Source organism: Halichoerus grypus, chromosome 8, assembly GCF_964656455.1.
Source record: "Halichoerus grypus chromosome 8, mHalGry1.hap1.1, whole genome shotgun sequence".
NCBI lineage: Eukaryota > Metazoa > Chordata > Mammalia > Carnivora > Phocidae > Halichoerus > Halichoerus grypus.
The window spans coordinates 46,809,729-46,833,169 of NC_135719.1; the positions used below are offsets into that span (position 1 = coordinate 46,809,729).

Genomic DNA, 23,441 nt, shown 5'->3' on the forward strand with positions numbered 1-23,441 from the left:
TACTAAAATTCAGTCCATCCTCCAAAGGCCCTTTTCAAATGCTACCTTCTCCATGTAGCTTTTTCCATTTCCCCCAGTGAATCCCCACAGAACTCTGCAGTTCTGAGTTACTTTATTTGAGCAATTTGCATACTTGCTGTATTCCCTGAAGGACTGTATGAATGTGGCTTCTTCTTCTTTTTTTTTTTTTTAAAGATTTTATTTATTTGAGAGAGAGAATGAGATAGAGAGAGAGCACGAGAGGGGGGTGGGTCAGAGGGAGAAGCAGACCCCCCGCTGAGCAGGGAGCCCGATGCGGGACTCGATCCTGGGACTCCAGGATCATGACCTGAGCTGAAGGCAGTCGCTCAACCAACTGAGCCACTCAGGTGCCCCGTGAATGTGGCTTATTCTTCCTTGTATCTTCTGTTGAGTCTAGCACAGGACTTTGTACATCACAGTCTATAAATATCTGCTGAACTGAATTGTTTATCTGGTTCTGAGATTTCCCAAGATGATGTGGATGCTACTGATGAGACTTCTGAATGAGTTCTTTATGTAGCTTAATGGCTACACGCCAGAAATATGTATCAGTTCACATGAACCCTGGACTCCCCAAAATGTGAGCGTTAAGGGAATTTCTTGGTCCAGCTTTAAAATACTTCCACTTAGAACACAAAAACTGATAACCATCTCAGGAACAACCACACAAGGTAGAATTAAACAACTAAATACCTAGATGAGTCCTAACACTGGGATTTTAGTGACTTCAAGAATCTAAACTTGAGTTTTACATTTCATCTTTAAGACTGACATGGTCAAAAATTGCAAAGATGATGGTTTTAAGACTGGGCTATTCTGGATATAAGGTAACCACACCAGATAAAAAGACAAAAACTGCTTGCATGCACACTGTGCGCATGGCCCACCCCTCCCTGCAGTCTGATTTACTTAGGCAGGGCTTGCTGTGTTCACCGGTGGTCACAGCCACACCAGAGTTCCCTGGTGATGAATCTGTAACTCTTAGTGTTTCCACCCAGATCCATTTCTGATTTCCTTCCTTTGGTTTGGACAGTCCTGTAGGCCTCACAGTCGACGCGGCCCGGGCTGTGCAGACCACATCAGTGCCCTGCTGGCTGGCGCTACGGTGCTAGGGAGATAAACTGCTCTTTTTTGTGAAAGGCAGGCCCTCACGCACAGTGACAAATGTCCTCTCCAGTTCATGCATTCTAGAGGATGTTCTCAGCTTCCAGATGGGAGTACCATCAAATAGGTTGTAGGTGGAGAGGGAAAAGGAAAAATTAAAGCCATTAATAGGCAGGAAGAAATAAAGAAGCTGGTTCCTTAAGACTGGGCTCCTTGGACGTGACTCAGGTTCCTCAAGCCAGGTACAACCTACTTTCTTTCCCATCCCCTATTTGGCTCAATATTGTGGTCAGAGGCAGGCAGGGCCCTACCCTCTTGACCCCAGGAGCCTCACACACGTTCCAGGTTCTCTGCCTCCTCACGGAGCCCCTTCTAAGCCAGGGTGCCTCACTAGCGCTGTACCTAAGGGGATATGTTCATTTAAATCCAACCGGGAGCAGTACTAAAAATGTTAAATTAACTATATGATGGTGCTTCCTGTGACTGAATTTTTCACTGTACTTTACTGATTTATTGATATTTATTAATTAAAAATGTGGGACAGCACATACCAGGGTGTACAGCTATAAAGAGAGATATCGAACTATGTATCGCTTGTCTCCCCCCCCCCCCCACAGCCTTATATACACTTCCTTCTCAGGCACTGAAAGTGCTCACCCTTTAGCCTTGTCTTTATGACTTACCACCCCGGAGTTGTGTTCCTTACTAAGACATACATCCATATGCATTTATGGGTGTATGTGCGTTCCGCAGTGTTTTATTTATACGTGGCCAACTCATTGCAGCACTGAAACATGCATTTACAAACAGATATCTGTTTTATGAAACCCTATTCCTTTGTTTTAATAGCTGAGCTATCCAGCCATAGCATAATAATGTACAAGGTAAATGGGTCTCCATCTCTAGAACCTGTTCCAAGTTTTCTCAAATGTGACTAACTGCAAGAATTTCCCAACCATCAAAGAGACGCCACCGCCAAAAGACCAGTTTATTCCAGACATGAAACCTGCACAGTTATAAATTGCAGAGGTTTTTAGGGGTGAACTTTAACTTGAAACTACCCTGAAAATGGAGATTTGCTCCAGGGGTAACGCGAGGGAGAAAGCTACCTTCCTGGAAAGCACTCATGATGCAAAAGGGAAACATCCTGTTATTTTATACTCCGGGATGAAATCTGTATTGTACAGAAGAAGTTTGGGTACTTAGGGTGTTTATTAGGATGGTGTACAACAGATGAACACCTCTGAGCTGGTACCTGTAAAATGCTTATTGTTTAAAGTGGTGAAAGAAAATTGGTCGGGATGTGCTCTGAGTGCAATAATCTAAAGACAGGGAATGGTATATACACAAAACATGAAAAGAACAGACTATAATTATTATTTACTAATGCTCGATCCTGGCATTCTTCTAACAGCTTGTGCATTGTCAAATCAACAATCTGCACTAAATAAATGACCATTTGGGAATTGCTAGGGAACGTCTCTGTTCCTCTCCCTGCTCGACTAAAAACTGTCATTTGCCATCAAAGAAAGCAGCCTTGGAGCTGAGAACACAGCACCCGCAGCCTTATAGTTGTCTCTTTCTGAGGAAAGACCAAAGATTCACATTAACTTGATCTTTTGCAGCCAATCTAATTTCATTCTGCATGAATCCAAGAGGACTCCATGCCACGTTCAGAATCTCCTGCAGGACTGTGCTAAAAACTTAATATGCTGACTCACTTTTCTGTTACCAATCCTCTGGATTCTGAGAGGCTGTAACAGCAAATGAGGACAAGGAGTAACCCAGATTAACTTGTGACCCTTGAGTGTGAGGCGAAGGAAGAGAGTTCTGGCTTAAGTTTCAAAACGATGGTGGGTTTTTAAAAAGTAAAAACTACTATCTGAGCTTCAAAAACACCTACCCAAATGGAGTAAGTAATGCGGCCTCTCTAGAGCCTGTGGATGTTTTAAATGCCATTCTGGTTCTTTTAACAGAATGTTAAGCACAGATATATGACTAGAGAATGCTCATGTAACTAAAAAAATGTACTTACCATCAGGTCCTCAGGTGCTGGTCTTTCTTTTGGTTGTTTTCGCATGCTGTAAGAGGAAGAAAAGCTCATCGTTATCTAGATCACTTATGGATTTGTGCTATACTTTCCACTATGGACTATTTTCCCTGGAATCTGAATGATTTCAAATTCATCATGTTCAGTTCTTGGCCAAAGTATCAGCATATATTCCCTTTCTTTTATTTGGGCCTTTAATTAATCAGATTTTGGGGGAATCTCATGAATCAGAAACACAAAGATTTTTTTTGGGGGGGGGTTGTTATTCTCGCACTACAGATGAAGAATGAATTTAAATTTACCTAATTCCATTTTTGAAATAAATGTGGGAGAAAAAAAGGAGCAACATTTCTTCCTGACTCCATTTTCAATTTATTTCAAACTTAAATCTAGGGAACAATAGACTTCTTTTTTGGTAACTGGGATAAGGTAATAATAAGAAAAGAAACATGACTATCAGGTCAAATGAGAAAACATTTTATTCCTTCATTACGACTCTGAATAACAAGTAATACATAAAAGAGGTTAGGAATCTAGATAATCCTACAAAATTACAAATGGGCTGTTACATTAGCTCAACTTTTATTTATTCTGGCTACGATGCAAGTTGATATTCATTAAACAGCTGGGGAGGAGTTAAGTTTGTTTAAGCTGCTTAAATACTCATATTCCTCATACAAAATATTTCTTGTCTTACATGCAATAAGTATCATCAGTAGCTGTATCATGTACAAAGCTACATGATGAAGCACTCACATGGGGGACTGATGTGACTATGAGTAGCTACCTATTTGGTGGCCGTATCTATACTAAACTCAGAGTGTCTATGGGATGAAGTCATGAAAAGAGACTGCTTCTTCTGTTACTTCAAAATCACACAGATGCTTTTTCTTTATACAAGGCAACCTCTAACAAGCACGAGGAAAACCCGTCATATGATCCCTGCATTTGCTGACAGTATTTTTTTTTTTTTTTTAAGTAGAGAGACTTAATGATCATTTGGTAAATAAGAACCATAGTTATGAACCATTAATGACATCGAGGACATTTGCCTTCCCTATAAATAACCATATGCACCTCTCAAACACTGCATCCATTAGCAAGTAATTCAAGCTGTCTCGCCAGTGGAGTTGGTAACAGTCCTAATCTGACATTCCAAAGTAGCTGTATCTCTTGGGAAAACAAGGCTATTACCCACTATCATTTCTGTTTCGGCTTGACATCTGTGGAAATTTCAACACAGGTTATTCCTCCCTGTCTCCATAAAACTTTTACATAGCAGCTGATTAATTTTTTGGACAGAAGGAAGGCAAGGCCTTATCTGCTTTTCCCCGTCTGCCCAGAACCTGCCCCACCTCCAAGTGGGTCTCAGGCCACAAAGTGAGCTGCAAAGCCGTCCCGTCACAAATCCCACAGTGTTCCGGGCAGCTTAGGAATGGCACCATTTATTTTTCAATTTCTGCATTTCAAAATGGGGCATTCCCATGATGTGCTTCTGAGTGTTTCTAGGAATTCCATGTAAAGGAAATTAAGAGAGATTAATACGCATTTCTGGATAATGGCTCTATATTGTTGATGAGCTCAGGATTCCAGTGTTCAACCGATATATATATGCTTTTTCCAACATGGCATGCTTTGGAAATAAAACGTCTGCAGGGTAAAAATAGTTTTTAAAAGCTACAGAATATTATATAAGTATTTTAAATAAATAGAATCAGTGTTAATAAAATTTTTAAAGTCAAGGGAAAAAAAATCTCTTCCTCACATATTTTTCCATGGAGTATAAACCGTATGAGACATTTTTATTAAGAGGTAACATATTACACTTAGTCAAAAAGGTGATAAAGCTTGACATTTATATTAAGGAATATTTCTTGGCTTCACTTTAGTGCAATCATCAGATGGATCATGGGGGGGAGGGGAAGGGGACAGTGCACAACCAGTTTGGTTTAGCAAGGACTCCCGATTGCACCATTTCGAGGCACCAGAGGAACGAAGGGTTCATTTTCCAGCACTGAACGTGACTCTAAAGGGGTGATGAAAAGGAATTCGGTGGACGAGGGGAAGGAATGTAGAGGTAGTTATAAGAAAGTTCCAGAATGTCCAGAACAGTTTCTGGCTAGTTCTGTCTCCTGCTTTGTGGTGATCATTGCTAGGCTCCCAATTTCCTTCTCTCTCTCCGTCTCCTTCTCTATGCTAGGGCGAGGGAGAGGGCAGGAGGGCAGTGGAGCAACGAGGCCGTCCATGGCCACCTGGGTGCTGCTGGGTGGGGAAGAGGCAGGTGGATGATGTGAAAGGGGGAACCTCGTTCTACTGAGGGGGAAAAGGCAGAGGGCTGGCAAAGAAAAATGCCTGTTTCCTCAGGTGTAAAATGACCCGGGGTTGCCTGGAGGCTATGAGGGCCCATTTGGTCTGAATCCTGTGGTTCTTCCCAGTTCTCTAATGGTTCAAGTGGGCCTAATGGAACCCTGTTTTCATAGTCTTTCAAACATCAAAATTCACTGAAATGGACACCCGTATTGTGTTTAACATATAACCAAAGATAAAAGTTATTTACTGAAAACCCAATGGATTAATAAACTATGCTGCTTCCACTAAGTGACAGACAGTTTTATGGGTAACTGGAGGTTACATTAATAAAAATAAGCTTCATATGTCTGTTCAATAGGGGCTATAAAATTGTGTATTTCTTAAAAAAAAATTTGATAGCAACAGTATCTGTGCTCGAAGAAGTAGCCCAATTCTCAGCAGTTTATTAAAACAGGAAAAAGCCTCTAAAGTACATTTACGACCCTTTGTGTAAATAACGTTTACATAATTTAAACAATTTCTTCAGATTTGCTGCCCCATCTGCCCAAGGCCCCGAAGTCCCTCCCGTCTCCAAGAGGAAGCAGGGAGAGCCATAAGGTCTCACGGAGCCGCAGAGTTAATGGCATGTATCATTTACATTGAGGGCATGGCATGTTTGCAAACGGGCTCACCACTGAGTGATGAAATGTACAAATGGCTCGGAGAACTCTCCAACCGGAAGGACGGGCGAATCCTGGGATGAAGGAAAAACAAGTCACCAAAAGTCACAACAATTCCTTTTCTTCCTTTATATGCACCCCCCCACTGCCCCCCAAGGAGCAGGATAAAGATGAATCTATAGCAAGGATTCACCACCATGTGGAAAGGAAAATAAGGCCTCATCCAATTAAAAAGGCTGTCTACACCCTCTCCCACATGTTTACGTAAAAATGCCAAATTTAAAGCCACACACATTTTACAATGGTGAGAAACACGAGAGCCAAGAGGGAGGGGAGGTGAAAACAGGACAATGATAGCCACAGGGTAGGAAAGAAGGTACGAAAGTGTAAATGAGAAATTAATGATTATTTAAGTAACACACAAATGGTCTTGTAATTAACAAAGAGCTGTGAAATTATTCTTGTGTTGACCTTTGTTTCTTTTACTGGATTTGCTATTTATTTACATTTGTTTGTATATTCAACTGCTCTTAACTGCTTGCTGAATCATTTGGGTCAGGTTTGTTTTGTTTTTGTTTGTTATTTTAATAGAAAGGCTTTTATGGGGGAAGCTGTTTCCTGAAAAGGAATTTTAGCCTGTTTGCCAGTCTGGGCAAACTTGTCATGTGAGAAAGGCAGTGAATTAAGGACACAATGAAAAACTCCCACCTTGACCACCAAACAGAACTGGGGCGGAGGTGGGAGCCACTTAAAAGAGCAGGAAACAACACGGCCACAAATGACAACCACTGAGTAACACAGGGAGCAAACCCCATTACCATTTGCAAAGGAAGGCTTTAAGAATTTAGGAGTTTTTCCAAGAATGACAGAGAGCGCCACTGTGTTTATAGTGTAGCGGCTCAGGATGTAATGAAATTACACTGCAGAGTACTTTAACAGTCATCTCATTAGACCTCCAGTTGGAACAAGACAGCCACATAACGTAGGCAGCTGCAAATGACTCCATTCCCATCTATTCTCATTTGCTATTAAAAATACCTTTCGGCGGCTTTTTTCCTCTCTGACATCCCTACACAAAGTGCCCTGCAAAGTATGATACATGCACCTATTTAAATTAACAAAGGAATGACTTATTTTAATCTCACTGTGCTTTGGAGTGCTTTGGCCATTTGGATGAGCAATATATCATTACATACAACCTTCCAGCGCTGCAGGCAAGAAACTCAGAGCATGCAGCATTTGGTGGGAGCCAAACAATTTCTCTAGCACACAACTGTGTCAAATGCATGCATGTATTCATTATTGAGAACGAGAGGAAATAGCTTTGATGTAGTGGAAAAAAGAAGATGATAAAAGCACCTCTGCAATATGCGTGTCATTATCAATGGTGGCAGATAGATACAATTGCACAGCCTCCTATGTGATTAGTAAATATACATATAATTGCTGTGGCCAATTATCAGAAAAATGAGATCGGTAATTACAAGACAGAAAATTAACTAGAACTCTTATTAAGGCTTTGTTTCCAATTCAAACAATTGGAAACTGCTGGAAAATACAATTAAATCAAAAGGAACTGAGGTGGTCAAAGCAGCCAAAAAAAAAAAAAATCCCAAAGAGGTTAAAAGAAACGGAATGTGAACAAAATGATCCTTAGATTTTGCCTATCTGCCTCTTTGAATTTACTCTATTCATCTAGAGCAGGAGAAGGTTAGTAATCATAAACTTAAAATTCTCATCAGTAGAGAAAGGCTTCCAAGAAGAAAGGAAAACAAAGGAAAATGGGAGTGAAATAAAATCTTGCCAAGTTCAAAGGATTACATGCAGGCATTACACAGAGAGGACATGAAAAACAGGGGGCTGATGAAACCGTCCACTCAGAAGAAACAGGCACGCGATAATATGACAAGTCTTCGATAAAGGTACTATAAAATGGTCACAGAAGTCCCATTGGTTTGAAGAGCAAAAATAAAACATGATATCAATTTCAGCCCGGCCTGTTTTAGGAAAGCCATATATATATCACTGTGCCTGTAAGATTCTACAAGGCCCAGTTCAAAAAAATGACATTTCACTGTCTCAGAAACTATTAGTAAAAAAATGGTTCAAAGTCTGAGGTGCCAAAACTATGGACTCTGATCAAGTAGTTAGTCCTCCAAGTCATCATTTCCGAAATTCTTTTGGAGGCTCTAGTACTGGAAGTGTCTGAGTAGTAGTTGATTTAAAATGCAACGTTTAGGAAGATAAAAGCCTACTGCCTTAATGTGGCTGAATATTTACTAAGATGGTTAAAATTCTGGACCGGTTTTCTACAAAGATCCTAGTATAAAACATGATGCTAATGTGGGCCTCATTTCAAAGTATGATACCAAGAGTAAATTAATGAATTATAGACTAGGCAACTTGATGAAGATGTCATTTTAACATGGATGAGAAACAAAACGAGGGAATGTGACATCTTTGCATGGGTAGTTAATTTTATTTAAGACCTGATATTGTAGCCTGTTAAGTTCCTCATAATATAAAACTAAGGAACACTGGGTGGTACCCATGAATAATTTATTTCACTTTGAAAATGCCAGCCCAAGTCGACTTTACAGAACCGCAGAGAGTGGAGTCTCATCTCAGGGGTGCCTGGAAAGAATCACTCATCAGAGATGCGGGGGAAATTCTAATCTTAATGCATAATGCCAGATATTTCTTTTCCTTTTAAAATCCGTGTCTCTTGCATACCTCAAAGGAGAATTTTCTGAGACACAGAAGACTGACTGGTGGGGGGCAAGGGGGGAGGTGGTCAGAATGTCACGCACAAACATGGGGCGGAGGGGTGAGCAAAGGAGTCCTCTGAGAGCCTCCCACTCCACAAAAGCACGCAGGCTGTTAACACTCCAAAAGAAAACAAATGAAGAGACCTGACGGTGTTCACCACACTGGGAGGATTTTAAAGAATACTTTTCTCATTTTTAAGCAAGTAAAATCAGAAGTTTGTTTAGAAGAGCATTGTAGAACACCTCCGAGAACCTGCCTGTTTCTTGATGGAATTCAAATCTGCGTGAAGGAGGGAGGGAGGCTGAGTGGAGCTGTCCCAGTTTCCCCCGCAGCTCCCAGGGAGGGGGAAGCATCCAGTCACCGCTGGGTTAGAGGGAGCCTGAGGACCGTGTCAAGGGGTTCAGGGATCTAGTAAAGTCCTTGCTGCTACTCATCACAAACGTGTTCTGCGAAACATGGGTTCAGGGAAGATGAACAAATACATTTCAAAAATATAAACACGAGCTGGAGAAGCAGTTACACTAGTAACTCTCAGGCCTGGCTGAAACTGACTCTCAACTGTTAATAAAAGTCACTCTTTTTAAGACCCTGGGTGCCATACTTCACCTTAAGGGCTTTTTTTGGGGATGCTTTTCTGTTGAACTTTCTAAGCACAGAGGTATGGAATGAAACAGTGGACACAACCTTAACCAGAAGCCTTAACCTGAGATTCTAGTCCCAAATCAACTTTAGAGTCCTGCTAAAGGGACACAAGCTGGATCTTGTTATCGAGCCGGCAACTGTTACATAAAAACAGCTGCCGTAAACCATTTCAGTAAGCAACTCTGGTCATCAAGGAGGACAGTCTCCAAGTCTCAGAGGTTTCAGTAACTACCTGGGCAGCCCCTTTTGCTCAACAACTGGAACACGAGCACGTGGCATGCTAGAGAACAGCGAAGGACGATGGGAAAAAGTCTGAGTGATGCCTTTGCCTTGTGAATAATGAACAGCTCAGGAAGGTCAACCCATTACAACTGAAACTGTTTAATTATTAATTATGCACAATCTATGAGCAAAAGGACAAGTTCAGAATGTTTAATGTATGCTAACTTCAACTGGACTCTCTCTGGGTATTTTGTTATTAGCACTTGTCAGCAAGGTACTCAGGCATAAAAAAAGGCAAGCAGCAGAAAATCTGAGTGTGTGTGTGTGTGTGTGTGTGTGTGTACCTACACACTCAAAGAGCAGGGGAGGGGAGGAGGGAGAAGGAGGGCTGATTCCAATCACTGCTGTTGCTAGTTCACTTGCAGACTAACTATGCCAATAAACACACTTTGTGACTTTGAGAGCAGGCAGATAGGCTGGGTACTCCAGATACAGAAAATATAGATGAGGCAAATGCTTTTGAAATCAGTTACTTAAAAGAGAGATCATTATTTCATAGGCATAGTTTTTTTGTTTTAAACTATGATGTTTCTGGGCTTTGGAAAGACCCAGGACAATGTGCATGTATGCACACCCACATGTGCAGCACATGCATGAGTGCATGGAAAATGGGTAGAATCTGAATTCAGCGGATTATATCAATGTCAATTTCCTGGTTGTGATATTGTACTATACTTATAAGCTATTAACACTGGGGGAAACTGGGTGAAGGGTAAACAGGCTCTCTCCACAGTAATATTATTTTTAAATTATTATTATTGTTTTTTTTTTTTAGAGAGGGAGAGGGGAGGGATAGAGGGAGAGGGAGAGAGAGAATCTTAAGCAAGCTCCATGCCCAGTGTGGAGCCTGATGCGGGGCCCGATCTCACGACCCTGAGATCCTTATCTGAGCCACAATCAAGAGTCAGATGTTTAACCAACTGAGCCATACAGGCGCCCCTCTCCATATTATTTCTTACAACTGCATATGAATCTCAAATGATGTTGAAATAGAAAGTTTAAAAAGAAAAAGGTAAGGAACTATTTTTAAAAACTCTGATGAGGTCCAGATTCTTGGCGAGCTTAGCTTTGTGTAAGGGGAAATGCTCGTATAACTACTCGATAGAAAAAAGTTAAGGGAACTTTGCCTGAAAAAATATACCTGTGTATTTAACGTTTGCCTTTAATTCCTAATTACAGATAATAACAAAACCTGACAAGGATATGGTAGTTAATTCAAACATTGATAGGGCATAGACATAAAGTGCTATATAATAAAGATGATAGTCATTCATTGCTTATTTACTGGTTTGTTTATTGAGTAATTTTCTTGACCACCTACCATGCCAAAGGCTCTGAGCCTGGCATTGTGGGATGACTAATAATTAATCCATAACCTTAAAGAATCTGTGTACTATTCAGGGGGACAAGATGTGTACCACTAATAAACAGCCCTGGAAGATGGAGGAAATGGCCAAATAAGAGCTGGGCATTCGGGCTGTATTGGGGGGCACCACGTTTGGCTGGTACACATGAGTTCATAAAGGAGTGACAGAGAACAGAGTATGAGTCTGGAGGGCTGTAAGAGACCTCCTTTGCCCTCCTACCTTCTTCCTTCCTCACTTCCAGAGAGCACCTTGGGAGGGGGGTGGGGAGAAGCTACCTTGAACATTTTCATCTATGTCTTGTTCCCTTCTCTTTGTGCAAAACAGAAATTCCTTCAAACCAAGATTTTATACTTACTAGCAGTAAAAGAAGGAAGACAGAAGAAGGGCAACTTCTCAAAAATCTCAAGGTGTTGGCCACACTGGCGAATTCTAAAGGTCAGCTGTGATGTGGTTAGATTAAACCAGCCTGGCAAGTTAAAAAGAATATGGCAAAAGCCTTCTAACATTTTTTAATAGCTTATTTCCAGATTTCATGGTGTCAAGCGATCAAGTCAACAGGCAGTTAAAATCAGAGAATCACCTAGAGTCTGATCAGTATCGAGTTAATGCGCTAACATTTTAAAAATAAAATTTCTAATTCGAGTCTGATGTTCCTTTGGCCTGGCCCAAGGATTTTGGTTCCCACACACTGGGATTCACACTAATTGCCACAGCTCTTTTAGACTGCTCCACTTTTGTCCACAGTGTTGGGATCAAAGGTCGTTTGTAATTCCAGTGGCTTCATGTCAGGCAGAACAGCATTTTGCCTTGTTAGACCCCAAACTGGTTTTTGATTCTCCACTGTTCACTACCTTAAAATAGCACTTTTGTGAGACAACCGCAGAATCCATAGGACAAATCTCCTCTTGACTGAGGAGGAAACCTGGTTAGTTGGGGGAAAAAAAGGAAAAATACACACACACACACACACACACACACACAAACTGTACCCTCCCCTTTTAAAGATCTCCACAGAGGGGCGCCTGGGTGGCTCAGTCATTAAGCGTCTGCCTTTGGCTCAGGTCATGGTCCCAGGGTCCTGGGATCGAGCCCCACATCGGGATCCCTGCTCTGCGGGAAGCCTGCTTCTCCCTCTCCCACTCCCTCTGCTTGTGTTCCCTCTCTCGATGTGTCTCTCTCTGTCAAATAAATAAATCTTAAAAAAAAAAATAAAGATCTCCACAGAAACTAATCTACAAACCAAAAATCTATCTGTCCAAAGTGCAATCCAATGGTAGATTTTGGGAAATTAGCTCAGTTTTAATATTTTGAAGGTCCTCAGTGTTTCTAACTGTAGGTTGCTGCTCTAACAGACTGTAGTGCGGGTGGGGTGGATGGGGAGAAGGCAGTCGCATCTTGTCAGAGAGAGAAAGGTGGGAACTAGATGGACAGGTGCTCCAGGTCAGCCAGAGAATGAGACAACAGCTTAAAATATAAGTGAAACATAATTACACATCAGAGTTGTACAAGTTCAGACAGTGCTTCTTAAATCACTCACTTAAAAATGTGGTTACTCTGTGAGGAAACGATCAGCATTTTGACATTATGTGTATTTTTGATTTCACAATGCAGACAGAACTGACCGAATCTTTGGGGTGTTAGGAGGGACAGTGCTGGGAATGAGGCTGTGAATTTAGGAAGGCTTGCAGATGGACGTCATCAGAACAGAAAGCCTTTGACCCTCCTCAGCTGCAGACCAGAAAGCCCTCCTTTTACTCATCCCACTCCACATCAAGCCCTGAGCAGAGAAAGTGAAAGATGATTCAATTTCCACACTGGGTCACCCCATACTCTGGGTTGCCAGATGTGACAAATTACATGTGTGGGCACTTTGGTTTGAAGTTCTGTCCACTGGGTCTGGGCTGACAGTAGCAGCTCATTTAACTTGTCTCAGAAGGACCTGGAACCAGGGGCAAAAGGCCTGAATTTTTGCCACTTAAACACCCACCTGACCTATAAACCCTTAAATCAAGGGAGAACCAGCTGTTAGCCAAATGAACATCACAACCAGATGGCTTATAAAAAAAACACAAAATATAAATGAACAGGTCTAAAGGAATCTGTCTGTAGGTAATTGGGACTTAAGATTTCTATGAAGAGTTTTCCTGTTTTTTTCTCCTAAACATGTAGAAGTTCTTCAGTACTGAGATAAAAAGAGGAAAAAACTTTGTCATTAATATCAAAACTAACCCATCATTTAGTCTACAGTTTGTTGGTCACTTAAAAGATTTATATTTACTTAGAGATTTTCTAGACCTATGGCAAAGATCGTGGTGTTTTATTAAATTCCTTGAAAAGAGGTAGAGAACTGGAACGTGGATTAATCTTTGAAACCATATTTACAGTTGCTTTCTCTCTGAAGCTAATGAACAACACATTTTTTTCTCTTTTTCTCTTATGTCACTTGTTGGTCATAGGCTATAGGTCACCGTATCATTTAGAGGTGTCCATATGAACAGTACACACACACACACACACACACACACACTTGCATACTAACATCCACATGTACCTCCCTTTTTCACAGTGTGGGTAGAACAGCAAAAACATGCCTGTCTCATACCAAAGGGATTGCATTTACAAACGTAAAACCCGTTATTGTCCTCTCTGTAGCCTCCCAATGCATTTCCATTGCTTTTCCATAAAACATTGCTGCAAATAATCAAGCATGACCATTGACATCCACAAGATTGAGTTTTAGGAACCATTAAATGAGCTCACCCTCGTGGGAAGCCTCCTGCTCAGGCTGGTCTAAAGGTAATTATTCAGCAATTCCTACCTGTGGTTTTACCTTGTCCCTATATAGTGTTTGAATTTCATATGCTGGTAAGGTCAATTTTTTTTCCTCAGGAAAAGTCCAGCTACACATGTTTGATCCAGGACTTAAATTATAATGTTAATATACACACTTCACCAGGTTCTATGTGCAGAAGTGCTGATTAAAAGCCATCTTAGATTAAAGGGAGATCATAAACTATATTAAACAAAAACGAAAGAGGAAAAATCTCAGGGAGAATAATAACCCTTAACAGATTCCGAAATGAAAGGAATTACTCCTCCTCTTTCCATAGGTAAGGGGTTAACACGGAGATATCTGAACTACATGCACACACCGTTCAAGGGCAAGAACCTGGCAGGTCCGTGTCCTGAAAAATCAACAAGCCATAACACTATCAAGTCAGACTCTGAGAACTCACTGAAATCCAAAGACCACATCGTCACACTGTATGTCCTCCTGATGTTCACTCGACTGTTAGTTAAAATAATTACCGCCATTTGCCACCTGCACTGCAAGCTACGGAGAAGGGGAAAAACAGAACTTCCCGGGGCTGCACGGTGCAGGAGTGCGGGTGGTATTTGCTTACCTATTTTTATAAACAAATTCAGAGGCGATGTGAGCTGTGACTCAAAGGCTGAAAATTATATGTGAAATTGTGCTCTACCTGGTTCCAAGCAATAAACTCGGAGAGAAGGGAATTTAAAGCTGGGTAAAGAAGATCGCGCATCAGTTTAAAATTAGTCAATATGAGAGGAACAAAGAGAGGGAGACAGGGAGGGAAGAAGGGGGAGGAAGTGAAAAAAAAATAGAACTACATACTGTGAAATGAACAAGTTCAGTTAGAATGTTCATCAGGATTTGGAAAATCATAATGCCATCTGCTACTCTGGACCTCAGAACATCAGGGATCTCGTGGGCCCAGACGCTTCCATTTCCAGGAGGAAGGAAGGAACTCATACTCCCTGGAACGTTGCCTCCGTTCTGGAATGGAGGCAACACCCCAGCCGACCGGTTTGGAATCTCTTTTGAGAACATTTGCACTGTTCACATATGCGTTTTCCCTGGTTTAGGGAAAATGAACGGCAGGCAAAATGATTACAGCAACTCGGCAGTGAGGCGGAGCGGTGCCCCAGCCCGAGCTGCTGGGTAGCTGACCCTGGCATCCAGCTTGGGCTCAGGGTGTGTAGGTCCCATCATGGTGGATTAAATGAGCATTGTCCTACGGCTGGATAAGACTTCACAATAGAGCAACACATGTTAAATGACAGCAGCCAAAATTGGCCCCACCAGGCAACTGCCCATTCACAGAACACTATTCATAGGCCTCCACCACCAAGAAATTAATTCATTAATAATACATCAGGCTTCATGGACAATTCAAAGAAAACAACACAAAGCTACTTGTTCAATGACTGCCTAAAGATGCAAAATTTTTCCTGGTTAAAAAAACAAACAAACCCCAAATCTAATTGACTTGCTGAAATCTAAATCATAGTGATGTTTATGCTAATATTTTGGTTAGTAAACAAGAAGAAATGGAGAAAGTCTATCTACTGAATTCACTCAGTGCCACGAGGAAATAATAAAAATACAGATTTTTCTTCAGCATTAGCTAATAAAATCTGAATTTATATAACTGTGTATTTAAAAATTATTTTTTTTCCATTTAAATGACTTTGTACATCCTTCAGACTATCAGGAAAAATTTTGCTTTTAACTTGTTTCTTCTGTTACATTTTTTAAACTCACTTTCTTTCTCCTCCCTCCTGACAACTCATAAATATGAATTAAATATAATTATAAATGAACAGAACATTAACTTTTGGATTACTGCTGTGTTTTGGTAGAATGTTAATGTCATTTCTAAAGAAACAGTTATTACCAATAGAAAAAGTAATTACTAAAGGAATCATGGCCTTAATGCTAACCTATTTTCAATCTTCAAACCAGCCAAACTGCATTAATTTAAACATACTGGACTTTTCAAAGGAGGTATTAGATTTCTAAAGGTTGCCTTACATAAAAGAGGAGTATCAGTTTTCAGGGTCCCAATTATATATTCCCAACACTATGGGACACAGGTCTAGTTCACAATATCGCTGGAGGACAAGACTATTGTGTATCTACTTGTATTAACTTACCAAGTTTCTAATGCCTCGGTCATTAACTCATACAAGTTACAAGCATCATGGAATTGTGTATCAACACTCATGTACTTGAGTCGTAAGAGTGTTAGCCCCTGCGGTCAGAAGCTCGGGCCTGCACAGGTCGTCAGAGAGCTCAGGCCAGGGAGTCTTGTCTCAGGGTCAACTGCCCACAGTTTTGTGTCCCGAAAGGAAAAGGCCAGCCTTTGGATGCTGGGAGCAGGAGAGATGGGCATGTTCTTTTTACTTCTTGCTAACTTCAGAAGCCAGAATTATGGCAAAGTCCCCCAGGCAAAAGAAAAAAAAAAAGAACAGATATTATTTCCTCTGGGGTTGGCTAATACCACTTTTTGAATTCCAGGGAGGTTTCTTTAGGCAACCATCTTCACCTGCACTGGCCGCCCCCAGAGAGCACCTGCTATGTCCATAGCCCAGTAGCTTCTCACTTAGCCAGCTCCCAGTAACCTGTCTGGGAATGAGTGATTCTGCAAAAATGATTTTTTTTTTAAGATGACAGAGGGTTTAAGAGCCAAATCTTTTGTATATATAAATCTTTCTAAAAGGAGCCAAGCTCCTTTCTGCCGATTTAAACAGATATGCAGAATAGAATTCAATTTTTTCTTAAAGACCCGAAGTCATTCTTAGAGATAGCGAAACTGAACTGTGTTGCAATAGATCTATGCCCTTGGGGCATGTCTGCAATGCTTTCTAAGTTGTTTTCTTTTATAGCTTTTAAAACAATCTCTCCTTTTGATGCCAGAATGTTCAGCTGTCACTTTTTGCTTCCATCAAGGTCAGTCATAGGGTAGTAAGTGGAAAGAGCCATACCCTTTGACTGCCACTCAGTTTCCTCATCTGTAAAATGGAGTGTTAGGGGAAGCAACATGTTTCCTTGGGGAAACATCTTGTAAATCATAGAAGTTAAGCCTAGACTTCTGAATTTCAATAAAGGACCATGTAAATTAGCTAAGTACCTTCTCTTCGTATACTCTCTTACTTTTTTTGGATTTGTTTTTCTGCAATCTTGAAAAAACAAGTAGTAAGTTCTTACAATTATGCATACACTTCATTCAACAAATATTTGTAAGTCACCACTACATGTGAGGTGCAGCAGTATGAAGATAGAAATGAAAAGCCTAGGAACTTAGAGTCTAGTTGATAAACTGCGTATAATTGGGTCTGGAACAGGAATTAATAATACAGTTGTTTTTTTTTTAAGATTTTATTTATTTGTCAGAGAGAGAGAGAGCGCACAAGCAGGGGGAGCGGCAGACAGAGGGAGAAGCAGGCTCCCCCTGAGCAGGGAGCCTGATGCAGGGCTTGATCCTCGGACCCTGGTATCATAATCTGAGCCGAAGGCAGACGCTAACCGACTGAGCCACTCAGGCATCCCTAATAATACAGTTTTTAAATGAGGTTTGCGGTATCATCCTATGAACAGAATGCTAATCATCTTCTTCCCGTAAACATGCCTTTCCCTCTGTGTGACCCATGTCAGCGAGGGCCTGACTGCCCAAGCCACGTGCTTCATCTCTGACCCCACCTCTCTATGCTCCCCTACAGCCAATTACCCGCAAAAGTCAGTTTATTCTATCTCCTAAATACTCTTCAAACATGCTCAGGCTAATTAAAAGCCCTGGTAATCTCCGATCAGAACTATGGCTTCCTAACTGCCCTTCCCAAACATCTTCCACAACCCTGTCAGTGATTTTCCTGAAACAGAAATCTCGTTCTGTTGATCCCATTTAAAACTTTCAGAGCCCTCCCCCCGAAAGTGCCTTCAGGCGCATTGCGTAGAGATCCTCTGAAATGTGGCCCTTGTCTCATCTCTTGATACTTTGCCAAGCACTGCAGCCATGCCGAACTCTGTAGGGGCTTCCGGATCTGAGACTAACTGTTAGTGGCCCTTTGGAGTCCCATTCTCTGTAAAAGACCTCTGGTACATTATCATCTCCTCTATCATCAGCCCTCTTGTCTGTACTTCCCAGCACCTTGTCCACACTTTTATTAGAGGAGTTCTATAGATACAAACATCATTAAAAGCCTTATCATAAATACCTATTTATGTGAGTCGTTAAAATGAGACTCAGTGTGGTCCTCTGAGAGCTCAGTCCAGCAAGTCTCATACCACTTATACTACCTCCAATTTAGTTTAAAGTGATCTGTTTATATCTGACTGTTTACTGGTCCGCTTCGTGGACTAGAGCAGAAACATTTTAACGGCGGCAACTGCATCCCTATCCCCAATACCTAGCTCTGGGATTAATACAGGTTTACAGAATGACTGTTTGGGATATAATCAGTGGTTTTCATACTATAATCTTCGAACTTTAAGAACTTTTATGAGGGTACCAAGGGTGGTGGTAGGGATAGGGTCGAGGTCTAAGCCTCCCACCCTCTGATGAAATTAAAATGGCTTTAAAGTCCAAAAAAATAAATTTAAAACTTTTGTGTGCCAAAGAAGACCAAGAAAGTGAAATGACAATCCACTGGATGGGAAGAGATATTTAGAGTCTTGTATCCAGAATACATAAAGAATTGTTACAATTCAATGAGACAAATAATCCAATTTAAAAATGGACAATGGAATTGAACAGACCTTTCTCCAAAGAAGATATTCAAATGGCTAATCAACATATGAATATATGTTGAACATCACTAATTACGAGGGAAATGAGAACCAGAACCACAAGGAGAGACTGCTTCACATCCACCAGGATGATTATAATTAAAAAAACCCCAGAAAACACAAGTGCTGGCAAGGGTGTGGAGAAATTCGAACCCTCATGAACTGCCGCTGGGAACAGAACATAGCACAGTTGCCATGAAATACAGTTTGGAAGTTAATCAAAAAATTAAACAGAATTTTCCTATGACCCAGCAATTCCACTCCTAGGTACATATACGAGAGAGCTGAAAACATATGTCCATGTAAAAACTTGCACATGGATGTTCACAACATCATTATTTGTAATGCCAAAAAGCAGAAACAGCCAGTGTTCATCAACTGATAAATAAACAGAATGTGGAATAGCCATACAATGGAACATTACTTGGCCATAAAGAGGAACAAAATACTGACAAACGGCTACAACATGGAAGTACCCTGAAAACATGTTAAATGAAAGAAACCAAACATACAAAAACCAGATAGTATATGGTCCAATTTATATGAAATGTCCACAACAGGGAAATCCACAGGGATAGAAAGCAGATTAATTAGTGGTTGCCAGGGATTGGACGGGACAGAGGAATTATAAGCGACTGCTAACAGGTACTGGGTTTCTTTTTGGAGTGATGGAAATGTTCTGGAACTGAGTTGTGTACTTTAAAGGGTGAATTTTACATCATGTAAATTATTATTTCAATAAAAAATTTTTCAAAGAAGACAGACAGAAATGAGTTTCTCTAGGCTGGTCTCTGTTCTTAGCTGCTGTGTGATAGGACAGAGGCCCTTTTCTGCTAGATAGCATGGACCTCAGTAGAAGAAAAGACAAACTTAGACCACATTCTGTTTTGTGTAGGACTAGCCCTGCCAGAAAAATCTGTTTTTTACTTTACACCAAGGAGCATTTACTGAGCCCCTGCTTGGGCCATTATCTCTACCAGGTGTTGGGACAAATCCCTGTGCTGGATGACTTCATGATCTAGTGGAAGACAAACTCATGAACTAAATTTGATTCTGTATGATAAAAACTGTAATAAAGCTTTTGTAACCAACGCTATGCTGGATGCTGCCTAGCATTGGACAGGAGCGTGGTAGGATGGAAGAGTGGGAAGGTAACAGGGACAGCTTCAAAGAGGAGATGACATTTGAGCTGGGCTTTGGAGGATGCTTAGGGCATGGACCAAGTGAAAAGGTAGAGGAGGTCATTCCAAGCAGGGAGAGGGGCACCACCACATGTGTGAAAGAGTGGGGCAACTCTGAAGGTCACTGGCTGACCCACAGTGAGGCCAAAAAAAATACGGGTGAGAGTCTCAAACGCCGTGCTAAGAAGTTTAGATATTATCACTGGAAGGTTTGAGAGGTTAAGATCTGTATTGGTTTTTTTTTTTAATGTATAAATTATTTACTTATTTATTTTTATTACGTTATGTTAATCACCATATATTACATCATTAGTTTTTGATGTAGTGCTCCAGGATTCATTGTTTGCGTATAACACCCAGTGCTCCATTCAATACGTGCCCTCGTTAATACCCATCACCAGGCTAACCCATCCCCCCACACCCGTCCCCTCTAGAACCCTCAGTTTGTTTCTCAGAGTCCATAGTCTCTCATGGTTCATCTCCCCCTCCAATTTCCCCCCCTTCATTTTTCCCTTCCTACTATCTTCTTCTTTTTTTCTAAAAAGATAATTCCATGGAGATGGAGTGGTAGGAGAAAAAAGATAGAAAAGCTTAGAAGCTTTTTAATAATGTGCTTTTGAAAGCAGACTCTTCCCTCCTTTCCTTCCCCCTTTCCTGGTCCTCAATCTTCTCATCCCCTTCTTCGTGTGTCACCCTCTGCTAGAAGAGAGATGTTAGCTGCCTCTTGGTTTGCCCGGTTCATGTCCAAGTGCCTAGCCATGTGAATACCCTCTACCCTCTCCCGCCAAGTGGGTGCTGGCAATCAAACGCTGTTTTCTTTTAGCACTGGACATGTTTGCCGGCATTTCTAGAAACTATTAGATGAGCCTCATCTAAGTGAAGAGTTCTTGTGAGTTCAGGTGTTTGGTGGGGTGGATGACTGTCCCCATTCATAAGGACTCTTTCTTTTTTCTTAAGTAGGCTCCAAGCCCAGCGTGGAGTCCAACGCGGAGCCCAGACTCACGACCCTGAGGTCAAGAGGTGAGCTGAGGGCACCTGGGTGGCTCAGTTGGTTAAGCGACTGCCTTTGGCTCAGGTCATGATCCTGGAGTCCCGGGATTGAGTCCCGCATCGGGCTCCCTGCTCAGCGGGGAGTCTGCTTCTCCCTCTGACCCTCCTCCCTCTCATGCTCTCTGTCTCTTATTCTCTCTCTCGCAACTAAATAAAAAATCTTAAAAAAAAAAAAAAAAGAGGTGAGCTGAGATCAAGAGCCAGACACTCAACTGACTGAGCCACCCAGGTGCCCCTTTTAAGGATTCTTTTTAATGCCACTATAATGATGTGCACATGCCAGTCAGGCAGCTAAGTAAAGAGTGGAGGCTCTCATGTCTTCATTAAAATTTATGGTTAGACAGAGTCCTAAGAACTCATTGAAGGCACAGACTTCTTATAAATGGAGGTTTGTAATGATGGGCTATTAATTATTATTACTGTTGTTATTATTATTTTTGGCAACAGTCTGTTCCCATCTTAAGCTTTATTTGACTCTTTATGGACAACCCCATAGCAACACCCACACCCCCTCCAGTTCTTGCCTATCACTCAGCTGGCCATTTGTTCCCATCCTCCTTCCCCCATCCCCACTGTGGCCTTCTTGTCCAGCCCCCCTTCCTAGCCACAGACCTTACAAGGAAAAACATCACCTCCCCTACTTCCCACCCAGAGGCACACAAGTCTCCTTTTTAGAGCTGTGGCTTGCCACCACTCTGACTCTTGGCCTGTTGCAGTGATTCTACTTCCTTGATGGCATCCTTTGACACACAAACATTTTACATTTTGATGAAGTACAGTTTTTTTCCTTGCTTATGCTCTTGGGTGTCGTATCTAAGAAACTGTGACCTAAAATCACGGTCATGAAGATTTACATCTATGCTTCCTTTTAGGAGTTTCATAGTTTTAGCTCTTACATGTAGGTCTTTGAACTCTTTTGAATTAATTTTTATGTATGATGTGATTGGGAGGGGTCCAAATTCATGCTTTTGCATGTGGATATCCAACTGTCCCAGCATCGTTTGTTGAAAAAATGATTCTTTCACCATTGAATGGTCTTGGCGTCCTTGCTGGAAAACAACTGAGCATGGATATATGGGTTTATCTCTGGACTCTCAGTTCTATTCCATATGTCTGTCCTTACGCCAGCACTATACTATCTTGTTTATGGCAATTTTGGGGTTTGAGGTCAGGAAGCGTGAATCCTCCGACTCTCTTTTTTTCCCCCCAAGACTGTTTTGGCTATTCCAAGTTCCTTGCATTTCCCTATGCATTTTGGGATCAGTTCATCCATTTCTGCAAGAGCCCACTGGGATTTTGACAGATACTGTACTGACTCTGCAGATCAATTTGGGGGGTACTGCCACCTTAACAATATTAAGTCTTCCATTCCCTGAACATGGGATGTCTTTCCATTTATTTAGGTCTTAAATTTCTTTCAATAATGTTTTGTAGTTTTCCACTTTCATTAAATATCCTCCTAAGTCTTTTATTCTCTTTGATTCTTTTGATAACTTGAATTGTTTTAATTTCATTTTGAATTACAAGTGTACAGAAATACAATTGATTTTGGGGCACCTGTGTGGCTCAGTTAGTTGAGCGTCTGACTCTTGGTTTCGGCTCAAGTCATGATCTCATGGCTCATGAGATCAAGCCCAGCATTGGGTTCCACACTCAGGAGGGAGTCTTCTTGAAGATTCTCTCCTTCTGCCCCTCCCTCCCTCATGTGCATGCATGTGTGCACTCTCTAAAATAAATAAATCTAAAAAAAAAAAGAAATATAATTGATTTTTGTGTGTTCTTGTATCCTGCAACCCTGCTGAACTCATTTATCAACAGTTTTTCATGTGTGTATTTTCTAGTGTTTTCTGTATATAATATCATGTCATCTATAATACAGTTTTGCTTCTTCCTCTTCAACCTTGATGTCTTTTCTTTTTCTTGACTAATTTTCCTTTGTAGAGTCTCTATACAAAGTCAAATAGTAGTGGTGAGAGCGAACATCTTTGTCTTTTCCTGATCTTAGTTGGGGGTGGGGGGGTTAGCTCTCTGGCAGTGTACTGTTTCTATATATTTGTATTTTCCTTCTGTTTTCTCCCTCCTGAGCCCCTTGGTTCCTTGGCCAGCTGTCCATTTAGTATCCATACTCTGTCTATGCCACTGTCCTCTATCAAAGCCCTGCTCTGCATTCATCTTCTTGAGAAAGCCTTCTTGGAGTAAGCAGAAGGGATAAAGTCTCCAGCAGACCCACCCAGATGTTCTACATAGAGTGCTATGCCATGACATTCCTAAGACCAAATCCTTTTTCCTTTCTATTCACAGCAGGGAAGAACAGTCAGTGTATCTCAGAATTATTGAGCTAGCACCTTCAACAATCAAGCATATTGTTTGTCTACACACCTGGCCCAATTATAGCCCATTACTGACCACTAAAAG

The 23,441-nt window shown here is 41.2% G+C and overlaps 1 protein-coding gene across 2 annotated transcripts in view; it reads right to left on the reverse strand.

The window, feature by feature from the left end:
• MAP2K5 (mitogen-activated protein kinase kinase 5) overlaps nucleotides 1–23,441 on the reverse strand; it is a 245,723-nt gene that overhangs the window by 33,384 nt on the left and 188,898 nt on the right. For both annotated transcript variants that reach the window (XM_078079165.1, XM_036087125.2), the window contains 2 exons: nucleotides 6,157–6,218; nucleotides 3,161–3,206 (listed from right to left, as the gene is read on the reverse strand). In XM_078079165.1, the coding sequence (XP_077935291.1) occupies nucleotides 3,161–3,206; nucleotides 6,157–6,218 (108 nt within the window). The remainder of the gene's footprint in view (nucleotides 1–3,160; nucleotides 3,207–6,156; nucleotides 6,219–23,441) is intronic.